The sequence below is a fragment of the Bombina bombina genome, chromosome 2, assembly GCF_027579735.1.
Source record: "Bombina bombina isolate aBomBom1 chromosome 2, aBomBom1.pri, whole genome shotgun sequence".
Classification (NCBI taxonomy): domain Eukaryota; kingdom Metazoa; phylum Chordata; class Amphibia; order Anura; family Bombinatoridae; genus Bombina; species Bombina bombina.
The window spans coordinates 196,283,158-196,295,621 of NC_069500.1; the positions used below are offsets into that span (position 1 = coordinate 196,283,158).

General features: G+C 41.1%; 1 protein-coding gene across 4 annotated transcripts in view; it reads right to left on the minus strand.

Annotated features, from left to right (window-relative positions):
• Positions 1-12,464, minus strand: part of ARHGEF28 (Rho guanine nucleotide exchange factor 28) — an 813,355-nt gene that overhangs the window by 308,763 nt on the left and 492,128 nt on the right. For all 4 annotated transcript variants that reach the window (XM_053701420.1, XM_053701419.1, XM_053701422.1 and 1 more), the window contains one exon: positions 5,232-5,362. In XM_053701420.1, the coding sequence (XP_053557395.1) occupies positions 5,232-5,362 (131 nt within the window). The remainder of the gene's footprint in view (positions 1-5,231; positions 5,363-12,464) is intronic.

The window sequence follows — 12,464 nt, forward strand, 5'->3', positions numbered from 1 at the left end:
TACCCTGGCTTGTCAATATTTTATATGGGATAACTGGAGAGACCCGTGTTGGGTAATAACTAATGTTTAAATAGGGCATTGCTGTGTTGGACTCAGTCTAATCAGGATTGATGCTAAGCCACACTGTAGCCATGAACTATCTTTTCCTGTTATTTGTAGAAAGGTGTACAGTATACCCCTGCCATAAATAAGTACAACCTCAGTGCAACTCCAACCCCTATTCACAGATAACAAGTATTGAGAAGTAAGTAATAAGTAAAATGGAGCGCACAGGATGAGACTTGAACAAACTTTATCTAACTTCTAGTTACTATAATTTGCTATCAGTAGGACCTGGTGAATTAAAATAGTGCGCTCTTCATAGATAATGTCTAAAAGCCACAGTGCAGTTATAGGTAATCTTGAAAAAAACTCTTATTAACAATACAGCCTGGCAAGGGTAGTGAACTCAAGTCTCTCAGGATCTATAGCAGTGTTTAACCCCTGATTATCTTGGGGCCCTGTCTAGTTTACCCTTGTAAGGGCTAGAAAAATATGTAGGCATAAACTCCTAGTGCATTATATAGAGCTTAAGACTCACTGACACCAGGCGTTTGGTAGAGTTAAGGTGGGGAGAACAAGCTATATTACAAAACTAATGGTGGGACAAATCTTTTACAGCTAAGCCTATATATCCTCTTGGGTAACATATTTTGGACATTAAACATTCGGGTGGGTTCAGGTCTGTGAATTCAGCAAAAGTCATTTAAAGGCAATAACACGTGTGGTTACATGGTACCCTGTGTACAATTACTGACAAGGTAATTCCTGGCTTAGGAGAAAAGTCATGCTGAAGAGACTGCCAATGTCATTTTACCAGTGCTGGGCAGTAGAAGGTACTGACAGTGTTATTTAACCCACTCCAACTTTAATGGCCTGCAACACAGTCTCAGAGGTTTGGGGAACGTTGCGAATCTCATCGGAAAAAGCAGAATAACTGCAAGGCTCAGACCTGACTGCAGACACAGGCAGCCCAAAGGCAAGTCGTTGCAAGAACAGTGCACTGACTCCCACTCCCTCCATCTCAGTAACAACAGGGATCCAGACCAAATTGCTCCCCAGTTCGCAGGACACTACACACCCATCTTCTCCTTCATATACACAGCTCCCTTCTATATCGGATGTCATGCCGAACTGCACACATTGTGAACCTCCGTCACCAACAGCAGTTATGTGTTTGGCAGCATCCAGAACCCTCTGGTGTGGAGGAGGGATGTAGCGGGTGAATCGAAGGTAGGTTTGACTGCTCCGGGTTGTTTATTGCGGTCTTGGTGGGTGCGCTATGCAGATAGGCCCCAGCCATCTCAACGGTAACACCTGTATCAACACGATGGGGTCCCACTGTCTCCCCTAGATTGCTATCACGGCTTGGAAAACACTCCATCATTGATTCTTGCCTCTCCGACACTCCGGCAAAACACTGCTGCACCCTTCGGATTAGCTGCAAGAAATGCTCTTCCAGCAGAGCACAGATCTCCTCTCCCTACAGTCCCAACTCGGGCTCCATCATGCAGGAACTTGAGGTAGCTGTTCTTAAATTATGAGCCAAAAACAACTTAGGGTATAATACTGTATAGAATGTCAGACTCTAAATGAAATTTGCAGAAATTAACCAGCATAAAAGCTGTTGTACCCGGGTTACCGGGGGGTATAGGTAGGATCCGGTCTATTACAAGGCCGTCACTGCCGATAATACCGTTCCAGTTCTTTAGGAGTGAGATAAAATTTACTTTATGAATCAAATGAATCAGTGTAATAAGTATAGTCCAAAAAAGTTCTTGACAAGTGTGGAAGGCTGGTTTTGTGACCGATAAGCAGCAAATTTATCTAAAAATATGCAAAAAGAACGTAGGGGGCGCCCTATCAGGAATATCAGGGAACTATATAAATGATAGTTACCCAAATGATATATTCCCCTCAGTGAGGATAATACTAGGTCAAAAAATTGTATATATATATATATATATATATATATATATATATAAACACACAGGGCTCCTGGAGGGAGGACAAAATATGGCAATAAATGTTAAATATAAAACGGCAATATTGATGGTAGTGTTATAACTCCCAAATACCTCCTAGGAGATAGATGTCTAAAAGATATATAACCAGCCAAAATACAGAAATATACAAAATATACAAAATTCCAACACTCTAGTGTGGAGTAACCACTGAGTTGATGTATAAGTCCAATTAGTGAAAGACAATAGGTCCTATGGTAATGATGGTGGTATAGGTGATATATAGTCACTGGGATGGGCACAGGCAGCTATCTGTGAAGATCCAGGCCGGGATCCAAAACAGCAATCTAAGAAGACAAGAAGAGACAGAAGCGCCACATGGCCCAATATTGTCTGGTCCAGAATATAGATATGTGTGGATAATCAATATAAACTCACATTTAGAGAAGCACCTCAATTAGTGCTGTTGTAGCAGTCTGGGATTTCTATTAGTCACCCAGGAGACCAAATTCCTTTGTGGATGTGGTGTCTAGATGAACAACACAAAGGGACAAAGGTGCCTATATGGCCTAGTATTGTCTTGGCAAATATGAGTTAATGAGTTATTAAGATGGGTACTCACATTTGTTGTAGCATCTCCTTTGATGCTATAGAGGCAGAGTGGAATCAATATGGTCACCCACCAGACTTAATCATGTGTTTGCAGGATACCAGATAAACCAGGGGCCTCCAGTGATTCAGGGAGAGGCCTAGCGCAATAGGCTCCTCTCAGCAAAAAGTAGTGAGGTAACAAAAACAGATAGCAAGTGTCCCAATATAAAAACAGAGTTTTTATTAAAAAATATAAAAACAAAGCTACGCGTTTCTCAGCTCAAGGCTGTTTCATCAGGCTTAATAAAATCATTTCAGAACACTTGCTATATATACACATAAAACATCTAATTAATGCTAATTGGTATCACATGATGCTAGGAGGAGCTTAGGTAGTCCTGGAGACCCTATTGGCCAAAATAGAGAGAGTAAATTATTTATATATTAATAAACAATTGTCATTTCAAACCCCTCTCATATATGGTAGATTTAAACCAGTCACTAATGTGGCTGTTTTTGTATAAGCAACAACAACAATGCTTTATATCCTATCTGGTAAAAATCAAGTAAATATACAAATGTAAAATGTTTGATCCAAAAGTATTCCCACAAGATATGAGGATGAGCATATGATCCTATGTGGATATCAACTAAGTTGTCTTTATGTTCATTGCTGATAACATAGAAAATACCAAGATTCATGTGTTATTATTATAATCCGGTTTCATAAATGTATATAATACTGAAATCTTTAAAGTGGATCTCCTTTTACAACAAAGCATACCTTAATGGATCGTTTGATGACTTGTAAAAGCGTTTGCTGGGTGTGCTGACATATTGAGGCTGTTTGTCAATAAAAGAGATTTCTTGTAATAGTTTGGCGTGTAGATGTGTTTAGTGCGCATGTCTAAAGCGCCATTACTTACGGATCCGTTATTTCTACACACTAAGTGTCCCAAACATCTAGGCATGACATAGGATCTAAGAGAGTAATATATTCATAAACTATTTTAGTAGAAAACTAACATATGAGACCAATGTTATTCACTAATATCTATATTACCTTGCTACTATTTTCTAGACTTCTTAGCCAATAGCGGTCTGCACCTTATGACGTGAGCCTATTGGCTCTAACGTTCTGAGTGTAGAATGGTGCTCTGTGATTTGCTTATATCATAGTAGGCGTGTAGTTAGGTAGGTCTGAGGGATCCTTTCCTTTCTACTCACTAAAATATCAATGTGTAAATAAATAAATAAATAAATGACCCAATAGTTCACTACATCAATGGTAGTTTTAAACATGTCTTATGTTACTTTATTATAACCCTCATTCTTGGTTCAGTGTATACCTAAAAATTCTATATTTGTCTGCACTTTAGTCACACAGTGGCTTGTAGTATCATAGCAACCTAAAAGACAAATAGCTGAGGAATCATTTCTCCCTTAAATTACATGTGAAGTGGTGCTACGCTAAATAATATATATTCTGGACCAGACAATATTGGGCCATGTGGCGCTTCTGTCTCTTCTTGTCTTCTTAGATAGCAAATTTATCTAGTCCTCCTCTCAGCCTCTAAAAGAAGCGACCATCATGGCCGCCGCCCGGAAGCATCCCTTGTTTAAACTTTTACGTTGTATATGAATCATGAAAGAAAAAATGTGGGGTTTATGTTCCTTTAAGACTTGGCAGATGAGTTATTATATAGCAACACAACAGTAATGTCTTGTAATTACAATGAGTTTACTGTCCCTTTCAGCAAATTATATAATAGAAGTAAATTGGAAAGTTTTTTTTTTAAAATGAATGTTCTATCTGAATTATTAAAGAAAAATTTGTGTTTTATGTCCCTTTAAAGAGACATGCAGGTGAGGAGTTAACTTTAATGCATTCAAGTTAGTAATAGTTAAAAGAGACATTATAAAGCAAACATCTAAATTGTTGGAGAATGCAATCACAGACCCTAGCTTTCTATGTATTTAAAGGGACAGTCTAGACCCAATAATTATTCTTTATTATTACATACCAGACAAACATCTTACAATAAGTTCCACATTTCTAAGCTTGTAAGAAGTACTTTTAAATCATTGTTTGTTAGCAGCCAAAAATGGCCGCCAAGCTCCACCCACGGCTTTTTTCTTGTCCAGTTAGCTGTTTTTTTGTATGACAGTTTAGCAGTGTACGTTTAATATTTTTCACATGCACAAATTAGCGTGTGAAAGGAGTCGTCGAACGTGATTAGAGAAACTTAACATACCAAAATATACAAGCAATAGGTGGGCGGAGCTTTGCGGTCATTTTTAGCTCCTAACAAACAATGAATATTTAAATCTTTCATGTACTTTGCAAGCTTATAGATTTGGGACCAGTTGCAGGATGATCTCTCTCGTATGTAACAATAAGTAATCAAAATTATGTATTGGGTCTAGACTGTCCTTTTAACTATTGTCAGGGAAGACCCATTCAGAAGCCACAAGCATTACAGTCACAGAGCAGGTTGCCGCTGGTGACTGGCAACTACATGTGACTGCCACTAGCGGCTCACTGTCTGTCTTCTGCACTGCAGCTGCAAGCACGGCAGGACTTTGTTAATAGTACAAATCTATAAACAAACATTTTCAAATAATTTTAAAACTTACTTCATCAACCACCATACAATTGGCATACACTTCGTCACTTCCATTTAGCATGGCAGAGAGCCTGGCTGCAGCAAGGAACGTAGGAGGGCTTTTCAGTTTTTTGAGGACATCTATTGATGAGTTTCTTTTTTCTGAAAACAGAAAGATACACACCTTAAATATGCTATGCTATAACACTGGTGCTTTTAATGGTCACATGATGCAGTTTAGGGCTGCTACTAAACATCCAAACAAACAATATCAATTGAGTAGTGCAAAATATTAAACAAGAAACTTAACAGGACATTAAACTCAAAATGTCACTACCCACAACATTTCATTATGCACAATTAAAGAACTTCCCAAAGACCATTCATTATTTATTTTGCCATGTAAAGTGCTGCACAGTGATTGGATATGTGCAAGAGCTTGTTTATGTCCGTCTTTAATTGGCCACAGCAGAGAAAATAAGATGAATAGATTAGGAGTAGAGCGGTTTATAGCGCTCCCGCTCACACGCTAATTCCACTAGAAGCAAACTTTTTGCTTACGGGTAGCGATCGTAGTAGAAGTTGAAAGTAAAAAGTTTCCGCTATCTCGATAACCCGATGTGCGCAAAAAGCCAAAATTGGAATATTGCGACAACGTTGACCCCAAAGAAGTCAACGGAGCAAAACAAGTGGGGAAAAAACTAACACCCTACTCGCGAGCAAGCTTGATCGCATATTCTCAAATGCACAAACCCGACATGAAAATGTGAATATTTCACATTCCATAATTGTTCACAAAGCAGAATATGTTTTATTTATTCATAAATACATATTTTTACATACATATATATATATATATATATATCCAAGTGTTGTGGGAATGAAGCACTCCTAGCGTCCACGCTGCAAGCAAGGCAGGGTATACAGATATACGTCTTAGGTACCCTGACCCCAAAAGGGCTGATCACTAGCCTGGACTGGCACTGCTATATATGATATTTCATATAGCATCCTACAACAGGAAACTACAATGCTCATCTACATGGACTCTCCTTACTGACTTCTCTTCTACCATATTACTATGCTATATTCTACCATATTACTAGACTATACATATATTAATAAATTCCTGGATATTTTCGGCATCTTTTTAGCCTATTTTGGCCCAGCTAGATTGCCTGCAATCTCACACAGGGGACATATCCAGTAATTGAAAGAATAACATAATTTATGCTTACCTGATAAATTCCTTTCTTCTGTTGTGTGATCAGTCCACGGGTCATCATTACTTCTGGGATATAACTCCTCCCCAACAGGAAATGCAAGAGGATTCACCCAGCAGAGCTGCATATAGCTCCTCCCCTCTACGTCACTCCCAGTCATTCGACCAAGAATCAACGAGAAAGGAGAAACCAAGGGTGAAGTGGTGACTGGAGTATAATTTAAAAGATATTTACCTGCCTTAAAAAAAACAGGGCGGGCCGTGGACTGATCACACAACAGAAGAAAGGAATTTATCAGGTAAGCATAAATTATGTTTTCTTCTGTTATGTGTGATCAGTCCACGGGTCATCATTACTTCTGGGATACCAATACCAAAGCAAAAGTACACGGATGACGGGAGGGATAGGCAGGCTCATTATACAGAAGGAACCACTGCCTGAAGAACCTTTCTCCCAAAAATAGCCTCCGAAGAAGCAAAAGTGTCAAATTTGTAAAATTTGGAAAAAGTATGAAGCGAAGACCAAGTTGCAGCCTTGCAAATCTGTTCAACAGAGGCCTCATTCTTAAAGGCCCAAGTGGAAGCCACAGCTCTAGTAGAATGGGCTGTAATTCTTTCAGGAGGCTGCTGTCCAGCAGTCTCATAGGCTAAACGAATTATGCTACGAAGCCAGAAGGAGAGAGAGGTAGCCGAAGCCTTATGACCTCTCCTCTGACCAGAGTACACGACAAACAGGGAAGACGTTTGTCGAAAATCCTTAGTTGCCTGCAAGTAGAACTTGAGGGCACGAACTACATCCAGATTGTGTAGAAGACGTTCCTTCTTTGAAGAAGGATTTGGGCATAAAGAAGGAACAACAATCTCTTGATTGATGTTCCTGTTAGTGACTACCTTAGGTAAGAACCCAGGTTTAGTACGCAGAACTACCTTATCTGAATGAAAAATCAAATAAGGAGAATCACAATGTAAAGCTGATAACTCAGAGACTCTCCGAGCCGAAGAAATAGCCATTAAAAATAACACTTTCCAAGATAACAACTTTATATCAATGGAATGAAGGGGTTCAAACGGAACTCCTTGTAGAACGTTAAGAACAAGGTTTAAACTCCATGGCGGAGCAACAGTTTTAAACACAGGCTTGATTCTAGCTAAAGCCTGACAAAAGGCCTGGACGTCTGGATTTTCTGACAGACGCCTGTGCAACAAGATGGACAGAGCTGAGATCTGTCCCTTTAATGAACTAGCCGATAAACCCTTTTCTAAACCTTCTTGTAGAAAGGACAATATCCTAGGAATCCTAACCTTACTCCAGGAGTAACCTTTGGATTCGCACCAGTATAGGTATTTACGCCATATCTTATGGTAAATTCTTCTGGTAACAGGCTTCCTAGCCTGTATCAGGGTATCAATAACCGACTCCGAAAAACCACGTTTTGATAAAATCAAGCGTTCAATTTCCAAGCAGTCAGCTTCAGAGAAGTTAGATTTTGATGTTTGAATGGACCCTGTATCAGAAGGTCCTGTCTTAGAGGTAGAGACCAAGGCGGACAGGATGACATGTCCACTAGATCTGCATACCAAGTCCTGCGTGGCCATGCAGGCGCTATTAGAATCACTGATGCTCTCTCCTGTTTGATTTTGGCAATCAATCGAGGAAGCAGTGGGAAGGGTGGAAACACATAAGCCATCCCGAAGTTCCAAGGTGCTGTCAAAGCATCTATCAGAACCGCTCCCGGATCCCTGGATCTGGACCCGTAGCGAGGAAGTTTGGCGTTCTGGCGAGACGCCATGAGATCTATCTCTGGTTTGCCCCAACGTCGAAGTATTTGGGCAAAGACCTCCGGATGAAGTTCCCACTCCCCCGGATGAAAAGTCTGGCGACTCAAGAAATCCGCCTCCCAGTTCTCCACTCCCGGGATGTGGATTGCTGACAGGTGGCAAGAGTGAGACTCTGCCCAGCGAATTATCTTTGATACTTCCATCATTGCTAGGGAGCTTCTTGTCCCTCCTTGATGGTTGATGTAAGCTACAGTCGTGATGTTGTCCGACTGAAACCTGATGAACCCCCGAGTTTTTAACTGGGGCCAAGCCAGAAGGGCATTGAGAACTGCTCTCAATTCCAGAATGTTTATTGGCAGGAGACTTTCCTCCTGATTCCATTGTCCCTGAGCCTTCAGAGAATTCCAGACAGCGCCCCAGCCTAGTAGGCTGGCGTCTGTTGTTACAATTGTCCAGTCCGGCCTGCTGAATGGCATCCCCCTGGACAGATGTGGCCGAGAAAGCCACCATAGAAGAGAGTTTCTGGTCTCTTGATCCAGATTCAGAGTAGGGGACAAGTCTGAGTAATCCCCATTCCACTGACTCAGCATGCACAATTGCAGCGGTCTGAGATGTAGACGTGCAAAGGGTACTATGTCCATTGCTGCTACCATTAAGCCGATCACCTCCATGCATTGAGCTACTGACGGGAGTTGAATGGAATGAAGGACACGGCATGCATTTAGAAGCTTTGTTAATCTGTCTTCTGTCAGATAAATCTTCATTTCTACAGAATCTATAAGAGTCCCCAAGAATGGAACTCTTGTGAGAGGAAAGAGAGAACTCTTCTTTTCGTTCACTTTCCATCCATGCGACCTTAGAAATGCCAGAACTAACTCTGTATGAGACTTGGCAGTTTGAAAGCTTGAAGCTTGTATCAGAATGTCGTCTAGGTACGGAGCTACCGAAATTCCTCGCGGTCTTAGTACCGCCAGAAGGGCACCCAGAACCTTTGTGAAGATTCTTGGAGCCGTAGCCAATCCGAATGGAAGAGCTACAAACTGGTAATGCCTGTCTAAGAAGGCAAACCTTAGATACCGGTAATGATCTTTGTGAATCGGTATGTGAAGGTAAGCATCCTTTAAATCCACTGTGGTCATGTACTGACCCTTTTGGATCATGGGTAAGATTGTCCGAATAGTTTCCATTTTGAACGATGGAACTCTTAGGAATTTGTTTAGGATCTTTAAATCCAAGATTGGCCTGAAAGTTCCCTCTTTTTTGGGAACCACAAACAGGTTTGAGTAAAACCCTTGTCCTTGTTCCGACCGCGGAACCGGATGGATCACTCCCATTAATAACAGATCTTGTACACAGCGTAGAAACGCTTCTTTCTTTATTTGGTTTGTTGACAACCTTGACAGATGAAATCTCCCTCTTGGGGGAGAGAATTTGAAGTCTAAAAGGTATCCCTGAGATATGATCTCTAGCGCCCAGGGATCCTGAACATCTCTTGCCCAAGCCTGGGCGAAGAGAGAGAGTCTGCCCCCCACTAGATCCGGTCCTGGATCGGGGGCCCTCGATTCATGCTGTCTTAGGGGCAGCAGCAGGTTTCCTGGCCTGCTTGCCCTTGTTCCAGGACTGGTTAGGTTTCCAGCCTTGTCTGTAACGAGCAACAGCTCCTTCCTGTTTTGGTGCAGTGGAAGTTGGTGCTGCTCCTGCTTTGAAATTCCGAAAGGGACGAAAATTAGACTGTCTAGCCTTAGCTTTGGCTTTGTCTTGAGGCAGGGCGTGGCCCTTACCTCCTGTAATGTCAGCGATAATTTCTTTCAAACCGGGCCCAAATAAAGTTTGCCCCTTGAAAGGTATATTAAGTAATTTGGACTTAGAAGTTACATCAGCTGACCAGGATTTTAGCCACAGCGCCCTACGTGCCTGAATGGCGAATCCTGAGTTCTTAGCCGTAAGTTTGGTTAAATGTACTACGGCCTCCGAAATGAATGAATTAGCTAGTTTAAGGACTCTAAGCCTGTCCGTAATGTCGTCCAGCGTAGCTGAACTAAGGTTCTCTTCCAGAGACTCAATCCAAAATGCTGCCGCAGCCGTAATCGGCGCGATGCATGCAAGGGGTTGCAATATAAAACCTTGTTGAACAAACATTTTCTTAAGGTAACCCTCTAATTTTTTATCCATCGGATCTGAAAAAGCACAGCTATCCTCCACCGGGATAGTGGTACGCTTAGCTAAAGTAGAAACTGCTCCCTCCACCTTAGGGACCGTTTGCCATAAGTCCCGTGTGGTGGCGTCTATTGGAAACATCTTTCTAAATATTGGAGGGGGTGAGAACGGCACACCGGGTCTATCCCACTCCTTAGTAACAATTTCAGTTAGTCTCTTAGGTATAGGAAAAACGTCAGTACTCGCCGGTACCGCAAAGTATTTATCCAACCTACACAATTTCTCTGGTATTGCAACAGTGTTACAATCATTAAGAGCCGCTAAAACCTCTCCTAGTAATACACGGAGGTTCTCCAATTTAAATTTAAAATTTGAAATATCTGAATCCAATCTGTTTGGATCAGAACCGTCACCCACAGAATGAAGCTCTCCGTCCTCATGCTCTGCAAGCTGTGACGCAGTATCAGACATGGCTCTAGTATTATCAGCGCACTCTGTTCTCACCCCAGAGTGATCACGCTTGCCTCTTAGTTCTGGTAATTTAGCCAAAACTTCAGTCATAACAGTAGCCATATCTTGTAATGTTATCTGTAATGGCCGCCCAGATGTACTAGGCGCCACAATATCACGCACCTCCCGGGCGGGAGATGCAGGTACTGACACGTGAGGCGAGTTAGTCGGCATAACTCTCCCCTCGCTGTTTGGTGAAATTTGTTCAATTTGTACAGATTGGCTTTTATTTAAAGTAGCATCAATACAGTTAGTACATAAATTTCTATTGGGCTCCACCTTGGCATTGGAACAAATGACACAGGTATCTTCCTCTGAATCAGACATGTTTAACACACTAGCAAATAAACTTGCAACTTGGTTACAATCTTATTTAACAAAAACGTACTGTGCCTCAAAGAAGCACTAAACGATTAAATGACAGTTGAAATAATGAACTGAAAAACAGTTATAGCATCAATCCTTGAAAACAACACAACTTTTAGCAAAGGTTTGTTCCCATTAGTAAAGTAACAATAATTAAATTTGAAACGTAAAAATTACAGAGCAACGTTTTTAATCACAGTCAATATATAAGTCTCACAGCTCTGCTGAGAGAATCTACCTCCCTCCAAAGAAGTTTGAAGACCCCTGAGTTCTGTTAGAGATGAACCGGATCATGCAGGAAATACAAGAGTAACTGACTGGAAATTTTTGATGCGTAGCAAAGAGCGCCAAAAACGGCCCCTCCCCCTCACACACAGCAGTGAGAGAGAAACGAAACTGTCACAATTAAAACAAGCAACTGCCAAGTGGAAAAATAATGCCCAAACATTTATTCACTCAGTACCTCAGAAAATGCAAACGATTCTACATTCCAGCAAAAACGTTTAACATAATAAATACCTATTAAAAGGTTAATGTACTTTTTACAGAGTAATTCCAGTGAAGTACCATCCCCAGAATACTGAAGTGTAGAGTATACATACATGTCATTATAACGGTATGGCAGGATTTTCTCATCAATTCCATTCAGAAAATAAAAACTGCTACATACCTCAATGCAGATTCATCTGCCCGCTGTCCCCTGATCTGAAGCTTTTACCTCCCTCAGATGGCCGAGAAACAGCAATATGATCTTAACTACTCCGGTTAAAATCATAGTAAAAACTCTGGTAGATTCTTCTTCAAACTCTGCCAGAGAGGCAATAACACGCTCCGGTGCTATTGTAAAATAACAAACTTTTGATTGAAGTTATAAAAACTAAGTATAATCACCATAGTCCTCTCACACATCCTATCTAGTCGTTGGGTGCAAGAGAATGACTGGGAGTGACGTAGAGGGGAGGAGCTATATGCAGCTCTGCTGGGTGAATCCTCTTGCATTTCCTGTTGGGGAGGAGTTATATCCCAGAAGTAATGATGACCCGTGGACTGATCACACATAACAGAAGAAAAGAACATTTCTTATAGATGTATCCCCACATTAGCAACCTGACCACATAGTATTGGGTATAACCTGTCAGTTTTTTGCCTTACTGGGTATAGAGTACTATGATAACAATATTTACATGTTACGTATAATGTAGCCTACAGTATCATACAACACTTTCCCCA